Here is a 24,839-nt window from a genome sequence, read left to right as displayed (position 1 = left end):
TATATAACAAGTTAAATTATAAAAGACTAATAGGAGATAAACAACGGAATTTGACTACCAACTCTTCCTTCTTTGACACATTAGGCAAGAGAAAAACATGTATAAAAGAGTTCTTTATTTCTAATAAAGATGAATATACTGTATGTGAACACAGGACAATTTTATGATGTACTGTATGTTTAATACATTCTTGCAAACTGCTTTACAAAGCACAAAAAAGGAACCAATAGGTCAGTACATAAAGGATGGTATAGTCTAAGTTATTGTAGCTGTGCAGCAAACTATACATATATCTGCCTTAATATCATCAACATGGGGAGAAAACTAAACTGCGGCAAGGGGTACTAAACGTAGCATCAAACATGAAAACTTGTACAACTTTGAAAAGTACACTTTTTAGACACGACACATACATTGTATGTGTTAATTTTTTTTTGTTTCTCAGGACATAAAAAGCTAACTACATCATTCACAGATTCAGCAGTCTGTTTAAATACCTTATTTCTACAAAGTGAATTTACATCTTTTTTTTTTTTTTAAAGTACAAAGTGCAAATACTATGGTTTCCATTATTGCCGATTGGTGAGGGCGGATTCTCTGCGCGAGAGGGGAAATCACTGTTGTTGGTTTAGCCTTGCTTCTTCGATGGATTCTGAAGAGAAAAAAAATAAAAACGGCATTGTTACGGTTAGACAAGTTTTTGATAAATGCACACGTCATCTTAAGTCAACCCCAAGAGATGAAATGTCACAATTAGAAAAGACATGCCACCAATGTTTTGTGCAGCACAAAACTTACTTACTAGTTTACTGGAAGGTACACCATCCCCTGGTCTAGCCGCTGTAAGACAAAATGTGATGTTAACAACCTGAAACGGAACTCGGATTCCAGACGCTAATGGGGATTCAAAAAGGCTAAAAATAAACACATCCTTCAGTTGGTACAATTTCTCAATTGCTGAAACATTTGTCTTTGTATTTTTCTAATTATTTTCTCAACGGTGTATCCTTGATTTCAAACAGATGAAGAATCTGTTTTTTAGCCAAACTGGAGTGAATTGTATTGTAATTTGGCAGGCTGATTTTAAGTCAGTCATTCCAGCTGATTGGACTTTACTATTTGTTTAATATCCATGTACTTGATGTCATGTTAATCCAATGCTGACTGATTCTATAAAGACTGTTTACAACATTAAGGATTCTGTCCAAGCTTGTTCGGTGAAAAATTTGGACTGTGTTTAACTTTACTGGCAATGACTGCTAAAAGAGGTCCTCTAATCAAAACAACCAAATTGGTTGCTTGTTCATAAAATAAAGAACCCTTTTCTGTTCTTATGGCCATACATCTGGGTGTCTGATTTGTGTTTTGGGTCAGATATGTCTGAAAATATGTAATTTGGCAAGACGTTAAGAATTGAAGGGTACAGTTACGCATCACTTTACAAGGTTATGCAGCCCCTTTTCTTTTTCTTTTTTTTTTTTAATCTCTGCATAGCTTCAACTTCAGAAGACGCTACATTCACTGTACCTTGTGGAAGATACAAGGTGCTATAGGTGGGAGGCTTAAACTCTTTTTGTCTTGGTTTTTGGTTTGTTTTCAACATCAAATCTCATCATTAGTTCACTTAACGAGAAGAAAATAAGCTAATAATGCTCCACCAGTACATTCTTCAGTGCTCTATATTCCTACAAGGAAATCTGAATCGTAACTGTTGTTTCAAAATCAAACACTGGTGACATTTTGCAGATTTAAGATGCAATTCTTAATGTTAGCCTTTAAAAATCTTGTAAAAAATATAGAGCAATGAAGCGACAGAGAAGTCTACAGTTTGTGGAGCCAATATGTGACACAGGAATTACAATGTGTGTTCTCAATGGTGTTATTAACCAGCCAGCGGCCGTTACGTTCTGTGGAGCAATTTTAACTACCAAAGCTGTTTCACACATGAGTCACAGCAAGACTGAAGCCTACCAGGTGTCAATGATCCATCTCCGGATGAGACAAATGTAAGCAATTGAGAATAGAATTGCCAGTCAAGTATTTTTCTATCAGTTTGGTGTGGGGTCTGAGCTTTCAGGCTATTTATTGTTTGTTCTCGAATACCACGACAACATCCTTCAAGGGTTATGAAGTACTACATATCGCAAAAGAGACAGACCCTGAGGAAGTGGGGGGCGGAGAGGAGATGAGTGGGTCAGTCCACACCCTAAATGATTCGTTTGAATTGAGGTGTAAATTAATGGATGGAAAAGCAGTAGTTGTATTTTCCTTCACTGTTATTCTTACCAAGGCATATCACACATTTCATTAAGACTGAAGGAAACTATGTCAGTTGTGAAAAAACAGCATAAGATGTCTGCTGTTAGTGCAGAAATCCTTCTCAAGTGTTTCCATTAAGAAACCACAAATCCCTCTCTCTGAGGAAAATAGGGTGTTGGATGGCGTCATTACCTGGAGCGATTTCAACTCATGGCTTTTAACAATGGTCTGTCCAGTTATGACAACTATTTTTCCACTTCTGGGTTAAAAAGTCAACAACAAGGTACAAAGACACATTGTCACTTCCGGGTTAGGTTTAGGCAAAAAAAATAATCACTTGGTTAGGTTTAGAAATGATTTGTGGTTAGGGCTAGATACATTATTTTTACAATACTACTATAACCTTAGTGGACACCATTTGCTTATTGCCTTGGTTAAACATCAATATAACAACAATAACATATTGTCTCTTCAGGGTTGGGATAAGGCAATAACATAACTCTACTTGGTTAAGATAAAAAAAAATAAAAATCATGGTTAGGACTAAATCAGATTGTATCAACTGCCATATACTATTGATACACTTTGATAATTGAAAGTGATTTGACATACAGAAGTACAGTTGTATTCTAAACTAGGTTGTGCTTTTTAACTTACGCTCTTCCTTAGTCACCCCCAGGCAGCCCATCAGCTCCTGCAGAGACAGCGCCTTGTCGTTGCTGATGTCGCAGTACTCCACAAATTTTTTAACACACTTCTTCGGCTTGGACTTCTTGCGCAGGAAGCGTTTGAAAGGCTTAAGCTCCTTCTTTCCGATGTCCCCACTGACATTTTTGTCCAGCTGACTGAAATACCAGTGGACAACCCTCTCCTCTAGGGTGTGACTGGGGTCAGGCTCAGCCATCCTAAAGGTCACGTATCAATTCATCAGTTTATCAGAAAATATTCACTTCCATATGAAATAAAACAGTCCAATAACTTCTTTTGGAGGACAAAGAATATCTCATTTTATCCCAACCACAATAGTAGAGTGGAATGCATTTGTGCCTTTATGGTGAATGACTGACCCCACTGATATGCATAAGAAATCATAAGATGAACACAACCAAATGTCATACCTTCCGGCAGATGCTGGATCTGTGACAGCATGCACCATGTCTGTCGACAGCGCGTCAAGAACACTTGTCAGGAACTCTGTTTTCTTTGCCCCATCACAGCCTGGAAAATGAACCACACATACATGAGTGTGTGACATGTATACAACACCGGCTATCAAGGTTAAATGCACCGCTAAAAAGCATAATACGGTCGTGATAGGTGGCCTAATAAATGTTTTGGGGAGTGAAGCCACGTAAACGTCAGTGTCGTTTTAACATGAAAGGCACATAAAAACAGCAGAGGAGAGAATAAAAACCAAGACTAGTCGACTTTTACTCGCTCTCATAAAGTATCAGACCTCCCTCATCTGAAGGAGGAAGCAGATACCTGCCAATCATCCTGGAGGCCCCGAGTGGTTTGACAGCTGTAGGCAATGAATTTGTTGCTGAATACTGAGTGTACGGGGAATACTAAGAGCATCTGAGACTCCCTAACACAACAAGCGGACTAAATACTGTTCTGACAGACAAAGGTAGTGGCACTTGATCTCATTTAAAGGTTTGCGTCCACACACTAATGGAAACGACTTACACATCAGGGGGATTTAAGTGGTCCGTAAATCTATGAGGTAAAATTCATTTGCGACAACCTATTAAAAACCAACAGTGAGGCTTTATTACATGTGGAATGACAGGAAAATCCTAAAAGAAAGGACAACAGAGGTGGAATGACCCTAATGACTGTAATTGTCTGTTAGGCTATATAGTTTTAAGAGTGAGTGAACCAATGTTGCTCTAAAAGAGCTGAAGGCTATGGAGACCTGAGAGATTTCTGGATTCCAGTCTTCTCTGCTTTCTCACAGTCCCTCTTCCCTGTGCTGCTGTGCATGTGGAGAAGAAGAAATTCTCTACTGGTTGCTGCTCTTTTTATAGCCTAAGCCTGCGGGGCCAGATTCTCCTGTGCCGGAGATAATAGCATGCTTTGCACCTCTCTAACAGGTGGCGACCAGCATCGGTGTAAACACCCAGCCTCCACTCAACCTTTCAGAGTTTTAGCAGCCAGCACTGTGCCGATGGTTCAAACATTCACATGTTCAAACTCTTCCACTGTCACATGCGGAACAGACTTGCACTTAAGTTTTAGTAGGGCCTCCGTATCCCGAGCCCAGTAAAATATCCGACCCACCTGTTAATAGCCAAACTGGTGCCTTGCAGAGGCTTTTGTGGTGAATTAGTCTAGACAGCCACACAATTTCACCCACAGAAGGAAAAGTGTTTTTATCTTTCTTCTTACTGAAAAGAGATTTGTGGGATGCTGTTGGACTTGTTTGAGGCTTAGTGTTTTTCATGGAGAGCACCCGTCCGCTTCGTAATGCCGCAGGAATCTGAGTGTGTCTGCAGTTCATTCAAATAGGAAGCCATCAGGTAACGCTTCAGTCCCTTCCTGGTGGTTTTTCTTGTGGGGGAGGGACAAATCAACCTCTGTCTGTCTGGACACTATTTAACTGCGGGGCACAAATGTGACACAAAAGTGCCTGCTGTCATTCATAGGAAATTGAGTTTGGCCATTTTCCATTTTGTTCAAGGCTGCAGTAGCAAATGGCTGCTGTCACGTCCCATAATGAATATAATCATGTAATACCAAAGTTTGACAGATGCAGGATGGAATCAAGTTGAGAAAGCCTTAAATGAAAAACTAAGAGCAGAACTACTCACAGGCTCCGCATGTCTGTGAAAAGTTGGCCAGTTAATGCTTGTTTGCATGAGTGTACCTGTGTGTTACTGTCAATAAGAAGCAGTGTTTTTCGATGGAGCCACATGGGGCACAGTCCTGTCAGCACTCAAAGCCGTCGCTCCAAACGCCTGCCTCAATGCTACCCCAAGCTCCTGCTCCGAGAGGAGAGCACGCCAACTTCTCAGCTTTCTTTTCCTACCCCTTCCATGGCAAGTTGCTCCTTTCTCGCATCTCGCCTCATAAACCTCTCAACACCAGTCCTTCAACTGTAAATGGGCTGCAGCAATGTGAAGGCAGCATTTATAATGATCCTGAGTTGGTTTGTACTGTGACAGGGTTTACAGTCGCTGACACAATCATTCATGAAGAAAACAAAATGCAATGTCTTTTTTCAAAATTGAGGCTTATTTTACTATTGGAAATTTGGGTGAAATGGTGCTTTCTTTTGCAGGTTTAGAATGAAGTTCATGTATATGTGTGTTTATGTACTTTGACTGTGTCACTACATACATTTATTGTATTTTTTTTGTTCTCTCACTACACTCTGGAGATGTTTAGCTCTTTCATTCTCAATACAGAAATATGGCTTTTTTCCATCTCCACCTATGTCAGTGGAGAGCACAGATGAGAGACATTTGTTTGTTTTACGAGCATTTACCTGCGACTGTATGTCCGCCTGTTCTCCAGAGCACCAGAGCCCCTGATGCCTGAGCAGAGACAGAGTGCTGTTCTGCTGCTGAATGCAGCACCTGCGAGCAGAGAGCACAGCTCTGTCCTGGCACACTGTTAAATAAACAGTCGCGGATGGGACAAGAACAGTGGCAGGTCTGTTCATAGGTTACTGAATTATTAACATGTTTACCAAACCACCAAAAAAACAGCAAATTTGCCAAGAAACATTCAGCTTTAAATGGTGATTTGGTTGTAGGCAGCAGCAACTCTGATTCACCTACCTTTGGTTTTACAAACACAAAAAGTCCTGCATTTAAGTGATTAAAAACAAAGGTGAATGCATGCATCCACCGCATTGTAAAGCAAGGTCAGTCCAAGGCTATGAAGAGAAATGTGGATGAAATGTGAAACTGGAGGCAGCTCAAATCAAGAATTTGGAGCATATAGGCTTTAAAATCATTCTAATTAGGGCTAGAAGCAGGGAAGATGTTTGAGCTCTATTGTATCACTTCTTCTAGGACTTAGCTGATCTTGATTCTAATATGTCAATCACTTTATATTTTACAAGCAAAGACAAGTAATTAGCTTTTGAATGTTTAGAACAGGGTTCAAGCTATGATAAGTAAAGAGTCTGCTGTGATATCTATGGTCTTACTTTACCATTACAATACCATTAGTATTGTCTGTGCCGCCTTTTCGAGCCTTTCTTTCCGTTTTTTATTTTTCAAAATGTTTATATCACAAACCCTTAGTTTTGCACATTTTATGCAAGTAAACGCTATATCTCCTAGTTTTGATATAACCTCATTGCTACGACTGAACATCTTCGTTGGCCTTGAAAATGACAGCCGAGCGCTTTAAGATCTGACACCATATGCTGGTATAACAACTTCAGCAGTTGTTTTTTGTTAAATGAACTGAAGTCAAGGTTTAATGGTGGACATTGAGTCTGGTGTATTCATGACCCATTACACTTTTGTCACTTAAATAGGTATATAGTTGTTTTATGGGTGTTTGCTGAAATGGCTGATTCAGTTGTTTTCTGTGAAGTTTGAACTCTGTTAAAGCAGCTTTTTATACCAGATCAAATACTTTATTGCTTTATCATTTCTCAAAAACTGCCTTTGACGTTATGATGTAGGATAATCTAATCTGTCCTAGCACCTTCAACTAGCGAATACCCTCTTAACACAGTCTCACCTGTAACTAAGCTCACTCCCTGATTTCCACCCCCAAACTGATCTTCTGCCCTCAATTCAGTTATCTACACTGCAATCAGTCTTAGTATCACCACCTGTCTCTGGCATCCTATTATCTATTATCTCCACCCCACCTCCCTGCTGTTTCTCCTCTGTGCTTTCATTCCACTATCCTTCATCTCCAGTGTCAGTTGAAGATTAATCCTCCCCCAATCTGTCTCTGTCTCATTGCTTATTGACCAGTGAAGGGCAGTATCTGGCAATCCTCAACTATTTATCAAGCATTTCCTTGACCATCAGTGCTAATGATGTCAACACACACACACAAACAGATGTACACATGATCACTGTTATCACAACCTACCTTGGAGATATCTGTTTCTATAATGGTCCTTTGGTTTAGTTGGATGGGCCCTGGCATTGCCATCACATTTTGGTTGTTCATACCTGTGACAGTAAATAAACCACATGAAAAATGCAAATAATCAAATCTGAAATGGGTGAAAGGCAACACTCAAACTGTCCTGGTAAAGTCAGAGGAATCCTATGTTTTCCAGTCTCCCCTTACAGTGAAATCTTCGGGATTTAAATAATTGTTTTGTGGCAAACCAGGGGCTGTGAAACACATCCAAAAAGAGGAGAAGGATTTAAAGCTAGTATGAGGGGAGAAAGGGGGGTGGTGGTGAGAAAGAGAGAGATGAGGAGTAGGGGACACAGGGAAGCTTTCACAGCCTCCTCTGTAGAGACGGTCCCGATTGCTGCTGTGGGACTGGGCCAAAAGTTGGCTTGAGACAAGAAGGGAAATCCACACTTCCATATGTGTGCTAATGTGCTGCCTGGCACCCTGCCCGGACCCTTGTTGATCTGATACTCTGCAATGTTGCTCAATAAGAGTGTACCAGTGCCCCTATCTGCCAGCCTGACTGGCCTCTGACCTGCCGCTTTCCAGAGCACTGAATAGCTCGATGCCATCAGCATGTCTCAAACTTGTTTTAATCCAGTGACAGTTGATAAATCTGTGGCAGTTTCATCTTAATTTCCTCGAAATTTGAAGGACCACAGATATATTGAGACCAGTAATGGCCAATACAGATTCAGGACATTTCAGTGCAGATGATGTTTGCCAAAGGGCACGGGCACATGGCTGTCCACATGGCTCGCAGAGCAAATCTTTGGGAATTGTGTGACTAATTGCCATAGATAAACCGGTTATTTGTGGCCCACCTGGTTGAAGTCCCGGGTATGGGTCTTCCAGTATCCACTAGCACACACCAGCAGTAGCCAGTGGAGGGGTGACATTGGACTGGCTTGTAGAGTCCTCCCTGGGCACAGTCCGGGACAAAAACAGCATCATTCTTGTGCTGCCTTGCCTCATCCAGGGCAGAGTGCCGCTCCTGGTCACAAGACGAGGCTGGAAAGAGGGATCAGGGGTTATGCATCAGTTAAGAAATTTGCCCAAAAAGTCAGCATTCACTCCGGTGGTCCCAGTTGAATGCCTTGCGCACTCGATGCAAACAAACGGGTGTGTTTAAAGTTGAGTTTGGAGTCACTCCTAATCAGATCTGGCGAACATATTTGGATTTATACAACATTCAGTGAGACGGAAAAGATTTGTATTCAAAACCAAAATACAAGCAGCTGCGCTGTCATCACCCTCATTATTTTACACTTGCTGCAAATCCCTGAGAAGGAGGAGAAAGACAAAGGGGTGGAGGATGAGTGCTTGGAGACAGTGTGTGTAGACTGCTATATCAGCCCCCCATGGCACTGTTTACGGACATTAACAGGCTAATGACTAAGTACAGCTCCCTAAGCTCCCAGTTACGTAAATATTTGGACACTCCACTGCCCTTTGTGGATGTGTGTGACAGAGAGAGAAACAGACATGACAAAGGCAGAGCAGTGGTCAGTTACCCTTCAGTTTTGTAAACCCCCACACTGACACACAATACTGCAAGATATAGTTAAGTACCAGAAATGAAATGTTTACATGTTCAAAATTCCCAGGAAGAATACAATTCTTCATGATCCTGTCTTTTTATCCATACATACAGAGAATGCAGTGGTATTGATGGGAGAGATGGGACTCTGCAGAGCCTCAGCAGGATCTAATCAGACTTTTTTTCAGTGCAGCACCCTCCCTCTCAGCCGTGCAGCTCTCCAACTGAGATAAGAGCATTAAACTAAGGAATGGAAGAGGGGCTCTTCTGGCTATGAAGGCTTTCATTGGCAAGCCTTCCCTCTCTCAAGCGCTCGCCTCAGGGCTCGGAAGCTCATGCAGGATTATAGATATTTCTTTTTTCTCTTTGTTTATTTTCATTAGAGGTCTTTACCCGCACAAAAGAGACCAAATGAAATGCCTGCCCGCTTTCTAAACCGACTTTCTTCGCTCCACTTCCTCCGTATGGGTTCTCTTTGTTTGGGCGGGAGTTTTTTCCTGTTCACCCCAATACCCCAAAGAACATATGGTAATCAAAACCATCAATGCTGCATTTCTCAGGCTTTTTTATTGGTTGTAAATTATGATAATGAGATTCACATACAAACACACACACACACACCCACACTGAGGGTTCTCATCCCAGCCTAAAATACACAAAGCAACAAAATTCCCCAAGAGCAAAGAAGTTAGCTGATATAAAGATAAACATGCACGTGTGTCAAGGGAAGAAAAAGAGAAGAATGGAAGTTTCTGTGTTTGTGCCATGTGCTGATAATTACAGATATGCAATGCAAGGAACCACATAGAAACAGATCCTCAAAGCCTGACGCACTCCAACACCAAGATGTATTGGTTTCACAACCCACCATCTGTCCTTAAAAGACAGGAACAGCCCCAAACCACGATTGCTCACACGAGCAAGAAGAACACAGAGTGTGCTTTCAGTTGAGGTTTGCGAACACCCGATCGCCATCATTAAAGAAAGAGCGGTCTTGGAAACTCACATGGTGCTCTGGTTCTATTGTTCTGTCGGCTGCGAACCTGCTCCGTCCACAGACTGGGGTACCGGGAAGGGGTGACTGAAACAAATCACAAAGACATCTTTATTAGCATCAAGCCAAAACACACACGTATGCAATCTGAGCCACACCAGGAAGTTCCAAAACTCACAGTCACACATCAAGGTTATGGTATCTAAAACTGCTGGGGTGGATGTGGAAAGTAAATTGCTTATGACAGCTGTATGACAGACATAAAGTGTACATAGACTATAATCTATCAAAAGATCAAGCTGATGTGCAATCAAAATATTGTAAAAAAGATGACTGTGATCAAATGTAACAGCTTTCTGATTGCAGTAATGCATTACCCTTATTTATGTGATATTATATCACCATTTTCACTGCTATTTAGAGATTTTATGGTAATGAACATAGCAATACTGTTACATAAAAATACTCCTAGTACTACTTTAATGCTAGCTGTCATGATACTGTATGACGACCAGTAGCTAATGGTGGCTTAGTAGCTGTCAAACAACTTTTTTAGCATTTTATACCATCAGCCCTTTGTGAGACCTCAGATGAACTTTTTACCATTTCCACCATTTGCTTTCTTCTTTTTTTAAAGTTCTCTTGCTGTAACGCCATTATATTCAGACTCCTCCCCCCGAAACATCTCAGGAAACATAGGCCCAGAATCAAACAGTTTTTTCTACTCACAATCTGATGAATAAATACTCACCGTCGTCATCTGTTGCAGTCTGTGAATCCACCACTAGGCCAGTCTCATCTGCATTTAGAATGGAGAATATTTGCAAGGAGACTACAATTACAAGAGTTAGCTAGATTAGAGGTCATCACTAAACTATGTGAGATTTTGCACATTGCCCGGTCAAGAAGGATGGAGGCAGAAGGAGAGGAGAGAAAAATGATAAAAGGAGGGTGCGTGTGTGCTGTAAAGAGATGACTTGGAAAGACTAAGGAGGGAGAAGAGAAACAGAGGTATAGTGGTCACATAATCCTGTGGTTTCACTTCATGCACGGGGAGGTTTTTATGCTAAAGAGGGTAGACTGAGGTCAGTTATCATAAATCAGGAAAGAGGTAGGACCAGTCGTTCCTGATGTTTTTCTCCATCCGTTCATTGGGCTATGACAGCTGTGTAAAGGTGGGACATACAACAATCGTCAGGCAAGTCTGATATGGACCAATTGACAGTGGGAAATTTGAGTATGTTTGTTTGGTTTCTGTTTGTTTAATATGTGGGAGAGAGACAGGGAAGGAGGTTGTGAACTGCTCAGGGTAAAACCACTGCAGTAGGTGTGGTTAACCTCTGGCTGGGTCACTCCATCTGCTCATAGTAAAGCTTCATTACTTTCTGATGAGTAGCTCCACAAACAGGGATTTAACTGTGAAACTTTCTTTACCAGTGGATTTCCATTGAAAATCAAGAGTTTACATTAAATGCAAGTTTGCTTTTCCAGCCATTCATTTTCTCATGCTTGTTTGGTGGATTACAATGCATACAGTCAGCGTGACTGACTGGGGGAGACATGTTATTACGCTGCTCAATTCAAGGATGGAAACGCCATTTCAAAAAGTGCATTTATGATTCGGATTTATGATAAACCACTAATGACCTATCTTTACTTTGTGGCCTTTTACATGACTGTAACACCTCTTTCAGCATCTGCCAGGAAACCCGCGTGCTATTTGTGGTCATACGGCATTAGTTTTACTGCTGTTTGTCAGTCGTCAGCTGCACATGATTCCAGAATATGAACGAATGTGTCAAGTGAAGCAACTGAAATGTATTCACAGAAAATGCGCCTGGTGTTTAACTGCCTAAAAGTGTTAAAAAAAGTGCAGGAAAGGCTCAGTGGAATACTTAGGTACTGATGGGCTTCAGTCGATCCAAAATATTGATGCAATCCCTGCTATTTTCAGTGCTGGCACACCACAAACCTACAGTTTATTCTGCTTTTCACCACCCTGTTTATCCAACCAGCTCAGATTGAACCGCAACCCACCCCTTCACCTCTCCTCCCCCTCCCTTTCTCCCTCTCCCACCACTTCTCCTCTTCTTCCTCCTCTCTCAAATTTTGTATTCCCACTTGATGTATGTGTAATGACTTGGCCGAGCTCAGACAGACAGTATAGCCACGACTGTTTACAGAAAGAGAGGAGCAGACCTAAATGTCACACTGACAGGAATAACCCATGTGACAAACACGAGAGGATGTATGTGCACTTTCTCTCTCTCATGCAAACACAAACACACACGCACAATCACATAAGGAATCAATCTGAATAAACCCAAATTACACTCTTTGTGAGCTTTCAAATCACATCAGTTAAACAAATCGAGCAAGATATACAATTTTTGGAGTGGAGTCAGATGGAATCTTAGTGGTTCTAACTCTGGAAGAGGGCAGATGTTTGATGAGAGACAGACTGGAAGATAAAGTGTGGACATTTCTTTGTATTTTATGACACTGTAGCTGAAAAAGAACAAAGATTAAGACAGATAATGTTAGACAAGTAACTTATAAGTCAATATTCCATCGTAGCCAGACAGCCTGGTAAAGACAACAAGCATTAATAGGCACTGCTGCTGCGAGCTGTAATGCTTACCACAGACACTGTCCTTTAACTTGTTACTGACGAACAGACTGCTTTTATATCAGCCTTCAGGCTGCTCACAAACTTCCTTGAATTGACAAAATATTACAGAGGCAAGCCTTGACAGGTGACCCATCTGGCATGACGCTGACACAGATGCAGGCAAACAGACAGACACAAAAGCAAATATATACCGACACACATACATGCAGGCTTTGACAGATGCACCTATTGCACGTGGATAAACATGAAAGCAAACATGCATTACTCTTGCTAAACCAAGTCTATTGGCAAGTCTACTGGCAGGCTGGATCCATTATCATTTGTAGTATGGGGGGAAAAAAACGTCTCATTTGCTATTTTGGTGAAATGATCACAATTCCTAAAAGTGTCCTTCCACTCTGACTTCTCTGGCTGGCTTCTTTCTATTGACTGCATAACAGCATTCATAACAGTGTGCAGTGGTCAAAATTGAATTTTGGTATGAGCCTACAGATGTTTATTGTCAAATATAATCATGCCACTACACCAGCAATTGAGGTCTCAAGTCTATTTCATGGTAGAACATATAATTGTTGGAGCATACCGCAAAAAACATTGCAGTTTCACATAAAGACTCAAAGAATGAACCATAAATATGTTTCACACTAATTTCCTTTTACCTACACAAAGATTTAGCTTAGGTGATTTGGTCGCTCAAAAGGAGAAGAAATCGATGATGGTTGCCTCTCACACAAGAGGCTACTGGGTGCAGAACCAGCCAACACAATGTATTCTCTTCTTTTAATTTTCTACTTTGCCATCACTCTTGTAGGGTTAGAATTTGAAAATAGAATTGTCCACACAATCACACACTTTGGCATTGCCATTACGATCATGTAAGGTGGACCCTCTCCAACACAAACGTTTCCAATCCTGATTTGCAATCGCATTTTGGACATGTGGACAACATATCCATTACAAGTCTTTTTTGTGAGACTAGGGCCGGTCTTCCACTGATCATGAGTAAATGGGCTGTTTGTTTGTCACAAATTAAATTCTCACCTGATTTACTGGGCTCTTTTGTGGTCACTCTCTCTTGTTTTGATCCTAAAAAGCAAGAGACTTGAATTATCAAAAAAAATCAAATAAAAAAAAATCACAGCCACACACTTGTTTTCAGTTGTGACAAAAGAAAACACAATTAGATGAATTCAGCACACAACAATTTTGGCTCTGTTTGTCCAAGTTACCAGACATAACTAACAACTGGATCACAACAAACATTTTCTAGCTCTTTATTCTAAATTATTTGTAATTCACAGCATTTGCAATGGCAATTACAGCACAAATGTTTCTGCTGCTACAACTACTGCTACTTCTTAAGCCCTTTCACGATTATGACAGCAGCTGCCTCTCAAGCAGCCACAAGGAGATGTACAGGCAGGACATGTGGCACTGGTTAGTTGATTGTATGGTAAACGCCATCCTCTAAGAACACTTACATTCCTTACAGTAAAACTTTGCTCAACTCTGCAGCATGGATTTTCTACTCGGCTTGTTTACACCGCAGCCCCATGCCTTGAGCAATGCTCAGTCCTCGGGCAGCCCTCAAACCCTGCAGCCACAAGTCCAGTCACAGACCACTTTCCCAGAGGAGTTAAGATTACATTCCCTTCCCCCCAGGCCTTGCTTTGATGTAATGAATTTGATTTATCATCGCTGCTACACAAAATCATTGAACCCCAATGTCACACATAACAAGCTTATTGCAAATAAGTAAGGCAGTGAACTATAAATACGGTCTGTTTAAAAGTCCCATCTTAAGATTCAGAGTTGGCCCACCTTGACATCGAGGTTTTTTATTGGCCACCGCCGAGCCGCTGATGGGTCGACCATTGGGGGTGACACACCAGCAGTATCCAGTGTAGCTGTGGCACTGAACCTGCGATCAACACAGCACATGAACAGAAAGTCAGCCAAAGCCAAAGCAGGGACGGCATCTTTAAAGATGAAGGAACTGGAAAAACACTAACAATTCAGATTTGAGTGGGAGAAAGGGGCAATTCTTGCAAAATGCTCAAAGAAAGAGTTTATGGCTGTGGGCTTGTGGATCAAATGCCTTTTTCTTTAATTCAAAACAAACATTATTCATGTCATGTTTTATGTTACCTCGCTGTATGTGCCATCAGGGTTGCACACAGGCACAAAGACCTGTGGGAAGAGCCTCTTGGCTTGTTGCTCTGTGTACTTCTTCTCTGCTACACATCTGGATGTATCTGAGGAGCACCACAAATCACCAAAATCACTAGACATCAAAGAGACCCATGATTCAACCCACAACTAAGTTATTTTCTTATGCTCCACAACTATGAAACCAACATGCTTAAAAGTCAGAGAAAGATGTTGAATCTCACAGATGATGAAGAATCAGAAAAATGTAGATAGGAAAGGAGGAGCGTTCCATGGGAAGCAATTCAAGATATTTCGGAAGCTGCAGATACTCGAGTGTCTGGGAATAGAACCAACAACCCCAGCCTTATTAAGAGTGAACCCAGCAAGCCTGCACAGAGCCTGGTGCTAAAGCCATTACTGAGAGAGGCAGCTTACTCTGCTGCTGTAGAATATTCCAGTCACCCAAGAAAAGGGCTGATGCACAAGGAAAACCTGACCCATCCTTAATGTCTGTCTCACTCTCCTCCTAAACCTCGACCATCTGCTTAGTTCAGCCCGAGCTGTCCTCTCAAAGAATTTGTTTATATAAAGGTGGGTCAGCAACTTTTCACCTATGTGCACCTCGAGTCTTTTCACATCTCCCAGTCAGAGTCATGCCTCATCCTGTCATTCCACAGGTGCCTCAGCTCACCTGGCCAGCAGTACCAGCTGTGCAAACTCTAAAGAATTGTTGAGCTGGGATGAATTTGATGGTAACTTGTGGTGACACATTAGCTGCCACACAGTGCTGGTCTGGCTGGCAAATTCAAATTACATTAAAGCCATGACTCACGCTAAGTTAAAAAACGTCCACCACTTTGGTCAGCAGGCTGCATGTTGCTGGCATACAGTACAGCGTCCATTAGACACAGGCAATGGAATGGGTACTGGTTTCTTTCAGTCTGGAGGGTGGATGTATGAGCGTGTGTCACTGACATTGGTGGAGAGATGTTCCGGATGGAGGAAACACAGTGAGCTGAGGAGCTCTAAAGTTAGCTGCAGTGGAAAAACCCAAAACCATCGTCCTTCTCTAGGGGGCTCCTACCAAAATGCTGTCTGGAAAAAATGACAGGACACTTGAATCATCTGAGCGCAGTGATAGAAAACAAATGTGGTGCCACTCTCACCATGCTTAAACACAATCCCATCCCTGTACTTTTTAGGCCAGATGGGTTTATTTCTGCAGCTCATTTTCTGTCTTTCTCTCCTTCCATCCACAAGCAGGCAGTGATGGTGGCGATGCTATTGATGCATACAAGACAACTTTCACGGACTCTCGTCCTTTTCAGCTTCCTGGCTGGAATCCTCTATTCGCTGTCCGCCACGTCCAGATGTCCACCAAGAGCCATTCCCATGGAAACACAGCACGGGCGCAAAACCGTGCAATGCTTTTCCATCGTATGAAAGTTCTTTTTAAGCAAACCTTTTTCCTCGAATTTCCTGCATTAGTGGTCTAATGATGTTATGTGGTAAGAAAGGACCATTGTCCCCAGTCTGCAGAGCGATGAACTGGCAGTATAGAGTTGGTGAGTGGGGTGGGGGCATAAGGGGTTGGGGCTGAAGCATCGCGGTGTATGGGTTCCTCCTTCCAACAAGGACTACAACAATGAAGGAGTCTGTGAGCTGCCTGACCTCTCTGGCTCTCCTTCTTTTGCTTTTCATCCCCAGTCATCTGTTTGTCACATATGTAAAGCTTTACATCTTGTATGATGAAAGTGAAACCATCAATTCTTGTCAGGAAATTGCATTTGAAGATTCTCGCCATTGCATGATAATTATACTTCAGAGAGCGGAATGTCTTTCAAATCATTGAGGAAATCGTGGGACTCATGACACAAAATTTCCACTGAAAACAAAAAATACATATTATTTTCACAAATTTATGATACATCCTTCATCACACAAATGGTGTGAAATTGTGGAACCATTTGGGTAGCAGTGAATTCCCCCCTCACCCACTCTAACGTTGTCAACCCCACTTGTCCTCCCAGCACTCAAAGATTCAATTATGCCGAAATGAATTTAACCCACAAGTTTCTAATCTGACCCCCTTGGCGCATTTGAGAACGTCAGGCGGCGCTGAAGCGTGACTCATGACCTGACCTTTGCATGGCCCCCGGATGACCTCCAGCTGGGGGTCGCGGCACTTGGCTCGGTTGAACTCGCAACGAGATGTGAAAGTCCTGCCGTCCGAGGCGCAGAGGGGCTTGCGAGGAGCTCCGCTGCATTCCATGTTGCACTCCTTATCCTGATCCACCCGCAGGAACTGCAGAAGTGAGAAAGTAGGAGATAAGCAGAGAAAACATTTGCTAAATGAGCCATTTCAGGGAAGCAGTGAGCTCTGCGCCAAAAACATTTTAATCTCCACAACTACAGGTTGGAGCTTGGAGGGATTTATGAAGATTAGGAAACGGAACTATATAAAAAGGTTCTGCACCAAAAAAAAAGCCAGTGGCGGGACAGGTGTCCATAGCCAAAGCCATACAAATTGTTTTCCGTTTCACAACTTGCTGTCAGAAGTTAAAGATTAAGTGCAACTTTAGTTCATAAAGACACTCGTAAGCACAGATGAAACAGTGCATTGCACAGACACAAAAAAAATGGTCCAATGTCAGCACAAGTCAGGGTGCAGCTATGCTTCGTCTAAAGGCCTGGAGAGGACTTGACTGACACATCCGCTTGTCTTTTTGTGTGCCAGCACCTGCACAGGTATTCACCTGGACCCGTTCCTAAAGATGTTTTACTCAGTCATGAGAAGAGAAAAGAAGACAGAGACCTCTTGCTCAATGCATCGGATCACCTGTGTCAATGCCACCATTGTATCTGCCCCCGTGGCATGAAACCCCCTCGCCAGGCCACACAATGGGCTGGCGGAGGTGGTGGGTGGGGTGGGGTGGTGACAACAAGCTGTGACTGCTACAATGAATGAAAAGACTGAACGAGTGGTTAAATAAAGTAGATGTCAGTGAGCTTTGTGTGGCTACTGTGTGAGCATTTTCGGAAAGTTTGTGTGATTCATCCACTTTGCTGGAATAATGAATTGAGCAGAGTGGGAAAAAAAAAACCAAACCCCACAATCACGCCAATGCAGGTGCTGTTTTATAAGCCAGTCATATTGAATGATAAATACCTCTATGAACACTTCTCTTATTGAGGAAATATTTGCACATAATAAACACGGACATTTGTCTTTCAGTTTTGCTCTTTTGTAAAGTGTTTTTCAGCGAAAGCACACATATGCTAAATCTGTCATTGTCAGCTATTCACAGCAGACAGACATGTGAGAACTTTCTCTCATTCCCTCGCACACACTTATCAATCTGTGGCACAAACCACAGAACGAAAACGTTTGTCATGGATGACCAAAAGAAACAACATGGCAAATTGCAGAAGGAGAAGAAAAGATAGGCATTCCATGAAGATGGTGGGTTAATTACCAATAAAACATTTTTAAAACTAAGCAAATTTGTAGTATCTGACATCCTACAAATGAAGTGAGAGATGAGGTTCAGTGGCAGCCCCCCCCCCCTGTGTTCAGACAAGCACAGCTGCAGGGCTGTATGCACCTGGGAGAGGGTTGGCAGGGGAGGTAGAGTTGCCCTAGGCCCGGGGGGGGGGGGGGGGGGGGGGGGGGGGGAGTTTGGTGGTGGGTGGTGGGGGGTATACGGCCCACTCTGTCAGCCTTGCTCATAAATCTTCCTGGGGGGGGGGTCTGAGCAGGGAGGCCCGCTGAAACACCCACAACGGAAGAGGAACCACAAAGTTCAGGGGGGGAAGATAAGTCCTCTGAACAGAAGTTTTCCAAAAATGTATTTGAATGAATCCGTGCTTATTGGCTTTTAAAGTGTGTTTGTTTTTCATTTAGCGCAAAAACTTCAGAGAGTGACCTCACACTGCACAGTTGCACTAATGTACAAATCATATTCTGTTATTAACACAAAAAGGTATTTCTCTTTATACCCCAGGCTAGATGATGAGGGTGAGCGTTGAAACTGCAAAGGCTGCAACCATGACGAAATCTGTTATCTGCACGTTATTTTTTATATCAGTTTATTCGTTTAGATCTGTGGGCCAGTAAAACTGTTTAAAATGAAAAATCGACATCATCAGGCGTGTTAATTAGGTCAACCACGAGTAAAAAAAGTTGGCCGTTAATCTGTACTGACACAACTAAGAGATTTTTTTTTTAAATCTCAAGTGAGCTGTTTTCAACTGATACCTCATCCATGAAGAAGCTGCCGGGTCATCAATAAATTCCACTTGAGTTGACTGGATGATTTCCCTCCCACCAACTTAACACTTGACCTCAGAAGAATTACTTTTATACTTTGATATGAATTATTGAAATTAGGGCTGTCGCAATATCACATCTTCACTATACCGTTATCGTGGTCTGAAGCAGTCACGATAACACAAAATCACCGCAACAGCTATACATATTTTGCCGTCATACCAATTTTGTTTCCATTTTTGGTCATTGAATAACTTTCAAAACAGAAAAAAACTCCCATTTGCGATCAACTTGTTCTCATTTTATCACTTGTTCTCGAATATCCCAATAGTCAAATATGTAATACGAACGAGTTTTCAATTTTTTGTTCACATATCATAAATATCGTCAATATCAATCTATTTTGACACCTCTAGTTGAGATATAGTGTAGTACTCTTGTCCCTCTTCAACAGCTACATATGTCTATACCTGCTTCTCATTATGAACTGGTGGTCAAATATCCTACCCCACTTGTTAGTGTCTTAGTTCTAACTGACAGCTTCCTGACTTAACCCCCCTCCCTCTCCTCCTAACCTCACAAACCAGCTAGGACACCCCTTTGCATCCTTCACCCCACTGCTTCACATGAGAATTAGATTTTTTTTAAGCAAAAACTGCAACCTTCCAAAGCCAGTCAACCATACTGATACTGTCTGTGTGTGTTCAGTCATGCCTGGTGGGGACCAGCCAGCAATCGGCATTGCCAATGCTGGTCACCCCAACCCTCACACTACTCCAGCATTATCAGCATCGGTTCCTGCCGGCTAGCAGACTGACAACCCAAACAGAGTCATTGAGCAGCCCAGCATCCTGCTAAATGTTCACTATAAAGCACACAGCAGTGCGCCAAGTTCACCAAACAGCTCCAAGATCGCAGCATGGAAAAACACTGCTATCCATGAAATCAGCCACCCATGAAATCAACCACCCAGATTCACTATCAGACAACCAAGCATTTATTTCAAAATTCACAGTTGGCCACACTGAAGGGGGACAACAAATAAGACATGAAAGCCAGCGAGAGGAAGAAGGTTTAAAGACTAATGGTGTGTTGAGGACCTCTTCCTCTTGTGTACACTGAGATCTCAGTGTGTTTGGCCAGTGGTGATGGATGGGTGAGGCTGAGACAGAGTCCTGACACTCCCCTGATGTCTCATTCCAGACTTTCCAAGTCGGCACCATCATCCTGCACTGCAACATGGCAGGGATTGATGGATGGCCGTCACCTCAGCTACACACAGTGAAGGCATCCACCCTGAATCATCATAAAAGGAGACTAATACAAGACAGAACACATATTGTGGCACAAGTCCATTTATGGCTCAAAACCTTTTCTTGTCTACCTCCAGACAGCTGGCTCTCACTTTCTCTGTTTGGCTCTTTATTTAACTCTCTTTCCTTTTCAGTGTTTCTTTAGGTTCCTTTGTGTGATCTCTCTTGGAAGATGCTTTCGGCATCTGCTCACAGAACACAAGAGGTTGGCAAAGGAACAAGAGACGGGAGAGAGACGGCGAGACACGTAGAGTGTGAGGGGAAATTTTTTTTCCAAACCAACCACCACACAAATCAAATCCTATTACCTCCCGCTGGCTCTGCAGTATTGTGGGATTGAATGCAGTACGGAGGAGGCGAGCCTCCAGCAGAGAGCCCATTGTAGGCTGATAGGGGCCTTGTGGGCTGGGAGGCCCCTGCTTCCAGCACCCGGAGAGGCCCCTCACACCACAGCCCTGTAGGGTCAATGGGGGCCCCGACTGAGAGCTGTGGCAAATGTGTTAAATGGCCTTGGCGGGAGTTTCCTGCGTGGATGCAAAAGGATCATTAGTTTCCAACATGGTGGAAAGGGAGAAAAGTGTCAGCCTTTAACTAGCCTGCTAACTCAATCAAAGGAAAAAAGTGTTTAATTGCTGTGAAAGACGTTAAAAAGAAACAGAGGTTTTGTGAAAGGACATCAATGCTAAAGTGGTCGTGAAAAATGGCATCTTTGTGCAGGTGCACACTGACGAAAACACAGGGGCAGCTGATCACATATATCATACTAAATTGCTTTTAACAAAATTGGAAAAAAAAGAGGTAGTTAATGTTCTGTGGGCCATCTTCCTTTCACACATCGTTTCATAGTCCCATTTACTGTGGAAAATTTCTGCCTCATGAAGAACTCGGGCATATATCCCATATATTTAACTGTCTTTTCAACCTCAAATATGTACAAAATATTACATGCAGACATTTCCTTGAAACCAGCAACGACCTCTCCTGTGTCACTCAAACAATAAGCCATTAATCACTTACAGAGTTGTGCAAAATAAAGTCCAGTGCTCCATGTGCTTTTCCAATAAAGCAGGTCTAATGAACCACAGTGGAGAAATATCACACAGATACCACTGCAGCATTCAATGAAATAGAGACATTTTGCATGCTTGCAGTTCTATTGGGAGCATAGTAGACCCAGCATAAACACAGCTGTGCCTCTGTAACCTTTCCATTACCTACCGGTGGAACAACACACACATACACACCTTATCTGCAGATTTGGTACAAGTAAATGTGTGTATCAATTCATAGGATCGTTGGCTTGGTGAAAAGATTCCTTCTGCATTCCACAACTGCAAAGTGCTTTAAGGGAGAAAGGATCTCCAACCTTTCACCCGCAGGTTAACAACTCCTGGACATTTGTTTCCAATTGAATACAGTCATCTTACCCCAAACCATAAATAATGGTGTTGGGGAGGTGGCTGTCACATCAACCTCTAAATCAAAGGGGGGAAGCCTCTGACAGAGCACATTCCGCTCTCTATTAATCCTTCTTTGGAACTGTACCTGAACTTGATCGTGGCCATGAAATTCTTCTCAAGATGCACCTTCTCTTGCAATTTAATGAAAAATTGGGCAGGTTACTAATGCAAACATTGCCATGTGCTGTCGTGCAGCATGACACTGGCAGTTTAAACTCCGAGAGGCTACTAGAATGACAACAGTAAAGAGGACAGAGGCCAACATGCTGGCACAACGAGAGAAAAGCACAAACTGAACAGTTTGATCCCCACAGGCAACGCAAAAGCTCTGTAATTTCAAATATACAGAGCGGAGACCCCGAAACACAAAGATGGACTTTGTATGACTAGAAAAAATGTCTCTTCTTGATGTTCTTTAGGTTTTAAATCCTGCCAGGTGTGAAACATTCAAACAACAAAATCCTTTTCCTTTGGAAGAAGATTTTCCGAACATAATCTAAACAGTGTTATGGTAGTTTGAGATGTATCTTTGTCAATAAGTTTTGTTGCAGCATAAAAGTGTTTACTTATTGGAGGGGGAAAAAATCCGACGTCTTGAATGAAAAAGACCTGCTTTAGAATAACAATTCTGTCGTTAAATCGTGTATTTGCGAGCTAGAGATCTTCCCAGTATTGCATGTGGAATGATAAAGCATGTCTCTCTCTTTAAAACCACGCTTCACTCACGGAAAAGATTAGTAATTATTCTGTGGCTTGTTCATACCGTGATTGCGGAGAACTTCTGAGCGCGTCCAGCGCACAGCAGACAGAGGAAGACCAGCAGCGGGCAGACGCGCATCCTGACTCAGAGTGGCAATAAACTCTCCAAATTACGCACGGTCCAAAATTCGCTTTGCTGCGTGGACTTCACCTTAGCCCAAAAATGTCCTTGGAGAAAGTCGGAAATCGTTTAAATTCCAAACTATTCCTCGTGAAAAATGTGTATGTTGGAGGGAGAGGACTGCTGGTTTATTTCACTTCGTTTCCTTGGTTTCGTCTGCCAAAGCGTTTGCGGAGACACTCTCCTTATTTCTGGCAGTGCGATAAACCCCCCCGTGTCCCTGACCTTTTCCCCTCCCTCGGTGTCTCTTTTCTGTTTCTTCCTCTCTCAAATTCAACTTCTTGTCCCACACCCCTTTCCCCCACACTTGATTTTGTGGACTAGATCCCTTATCGGATGCAGGCAGTTCTACAGCCGGTGGGGAGGCAGGTAACAAGGTGTAGGTGGAGTGGGACTCCATCTGCTGCTGGTAGTTCAGGCAAACACGTCACGTATTCATCTCATTCACTCACCTCCATGAAAACCACAACACGAATCACTCATTTATTTCGTCTCTCAAAACATTCTGACGATGTTCGATCAGCAGAATGGACAGAGAAACAAAGAAGAAACAGTCAGCAGTTCAACTACTGCTCGAAACCCCTCTGCGCCACCGCACGCATAGCTTCACACACATCCACATCTATAAGTCAGATTTCTGGGGGTTATTTTTTCTAACAAGTTCCCCAAAAGCTACGCAAATTCCTACAAGTTGACACAATACAAAAATATTCATAAACAATTTAGTAGTTAGCTTTTATCATTAGAAGAAATAATTTCCCATTTGGCCCTTTGATTGATAAAAGTGACATATTTTACGCAAAGCAGCACACTCGTAGGCAAAGAAATAGAAAAGCATTTTAAGTGGCATGCATCAGTTCAGCGTTTCGTCTTGCTGCCCACCTTTGTAGGGGCTTTATAAGTTTTTCAAGTCAGTCGCTATCAAAGCCTCCTGCAACCTTACAAACCCACATATTGCAACTATGGCGCCATCCAGCGACAGTTGCAAGTAGTTGCAAGTTATCGTATCGTACTTCTCAGGCATTTAGTTCAAACATCACCGAAAATTTCAGTTTAACTATTATTCAGTGTGCTGCTGTAACATATATCCCAGATTCTCTTAGAAATACGAGGGAAAGAAAGAGAAAATTCGCTCATGACAAGCCTGCGAGGTTTCTCGCAGTCTTGCCCAAGTTCAACACTGTGTGATATCCAACACACATTTTCAAATTGAAGTCAGTGAAAACTAATACGAAAGCAAAAACAAACTAAAGGATATTGCTTCATAAACAACATATCATAAGTAGATATATCTGTCCTCGGTGTAGGTTCTTTGTCTTACAGTACCTGCTGCCAAAACGTTTATTTTAAATAAATATAAACGTCTATTCTCTGCTAATGCTTTGACTGTACAAACAAAAAAAAAAATTAGATTTTTTTGTTGTTGTTATTAAAAAACCAGAAATGCTGCATATGTCAGTGGGTATCTTGTTAGGGGGCTTTGTATTGTGAAAGATTCAATGACTTGACTTATTGAGGCTACTAATAGAATCAGAGCCATGCTGACATAGGTCTGCTGTTCATGCTATAACCAAGATATCATATTACAACACAAAAAGCCTTTAGGCACAGACAAGTAAAAGGTCCCAAACTCTCCCTCAGAAAACCAAAGCACCTCGATTAAAATAGATTCAGATAAAGGTACAAAGGTGGTAATCATAACCGAATGTAAAACACCATATTAAAAGCATGTGGTGTACATGCTTTTAATTTACATAATTTAATGTGTGTTTTTGTTTTTCTTTTAGGGGTCAGTTTTGGTTTGTTTATCTCTGTCATCTGTATTTTCTTTCCCAGTCTTGGGATTTAATGTGATTTCATTGCAGGTTTTCTTAAAGCCTTCTTTTTTGTGTCTAATTTTGATAGTCTTTGTAGGCATTCTGTGTCTGTGGTAATTTTACATCTGCATGTGGTTGTTGTGTTTCTCATTGTCTTTACTTTGGATTTGATATTGTTTGTGGAGTATATAAGGGGTTTGGTGGTAAGATTCGAGGGTAAAACTAAAAACAAACATTTTTGGATAAAATAAAGTGCTGCTCATAATTTTAGTTAAATACACTTGCAACTGCTCTGTAAAATTATCCCTTAAATTGGAAATTCACCTACAAACAAGGTTAACACGCCAAACGCCTCACAGACACTCAATTTCCCACAATGCTTCAGCTAATCTGTGTTTCCCTCGTACGTCACAACTTCTT

The 24,839-nt window shown here is 42.0% G+C and overlaps 1 protein-coding gene across 1 annotated transcript; it reads right to left on the bottom strand.

Moving 5' to 3' along the window:
- Nucleotides 1-476: 476 nt before the first annotated feature.
- smoc2 (SPARC related modular calcium binding 2) lies at nucleotides 477-23,008 on the bottom strand. The gene is made up of 13 exons (XM_072391337.1): nucleotides 22,486-23,008; nucleotides 16,822-16,984; nucleotides 14,677-14,783; nucleotides 14,350-14,449; nucleotides 13,570-13,614; nucleotides 10,648-10,695; nucleotides 9,909-9,983; nucleotides 8,187-8,373; nucleotides 7,327-7,409; nucleotides 3,378-3,477; nucleotides 2,917-3,164; nucleotides 803-840; nucleotides 477-652 (listed from the first exon to the last, which is right to left on the bottom strand). Exons 1-13 carry the CDS (start codon nucleotides 22,558-22,560, stop codon nucleotides 629-631), a joined length of 1,293 nt encoding a protein of 430 aa, XP_072247438.1. The 5' UTR covers nucleotides 22,561-23,008; the 3' UTR covers nucleotides 477-628.
- Nucleotides 23,009-24,839: the final 1,831 nt, after the last annotated feature.

The sequence above is a fragment of the Leuresthes tenuis genome, unplaced genomic scaffold, assembly GCF_036924035.1.
Source record: "Leuresthes tenuis unplaced genomic scaffold, fLeuTen1.0.hap1 SCAF_8, whole genome shotgun sequence".
NCBI lineage: Eukaryota > Metazoa > Chordata > Actinopteri > Atheriniformes > Atherinopsidae > Leuresthes > Leuresthes tenuis.
Note: the sequence above shows the minus strand (reverse complement) of the source record. Positions and strands in the feature narration are given on the sequence as shown.

What these genes read in the sequence shown, in the direction of transcription:
- smoc2 (XM_072391337.1), bottom strand. Translation starts at nt 22,560, where the DNA reads ATGCGCGTCTGCCCGCTGCTGGTCTTCCTCTGTCTGCTGTGCGCTGGA. An exon ending in AAAAGAGCCCAGTAAATCAG is followed by an intron (nt 10,696 to 13,569) that starts GTGAGAATTTAA and finishes TTCTAAATGCAG; the next exon opens with ATGAGACTGGCCTAGTGGTG. An exon ending in GATCCAGCATCTGCCGGAAG is followed by an intron (nt 3,165 to 3,377) that starts GTATGACATTTG and finishes CGTGACCTTTAG; the next exon opens with GATGGCTGAGCCTGACCCCA.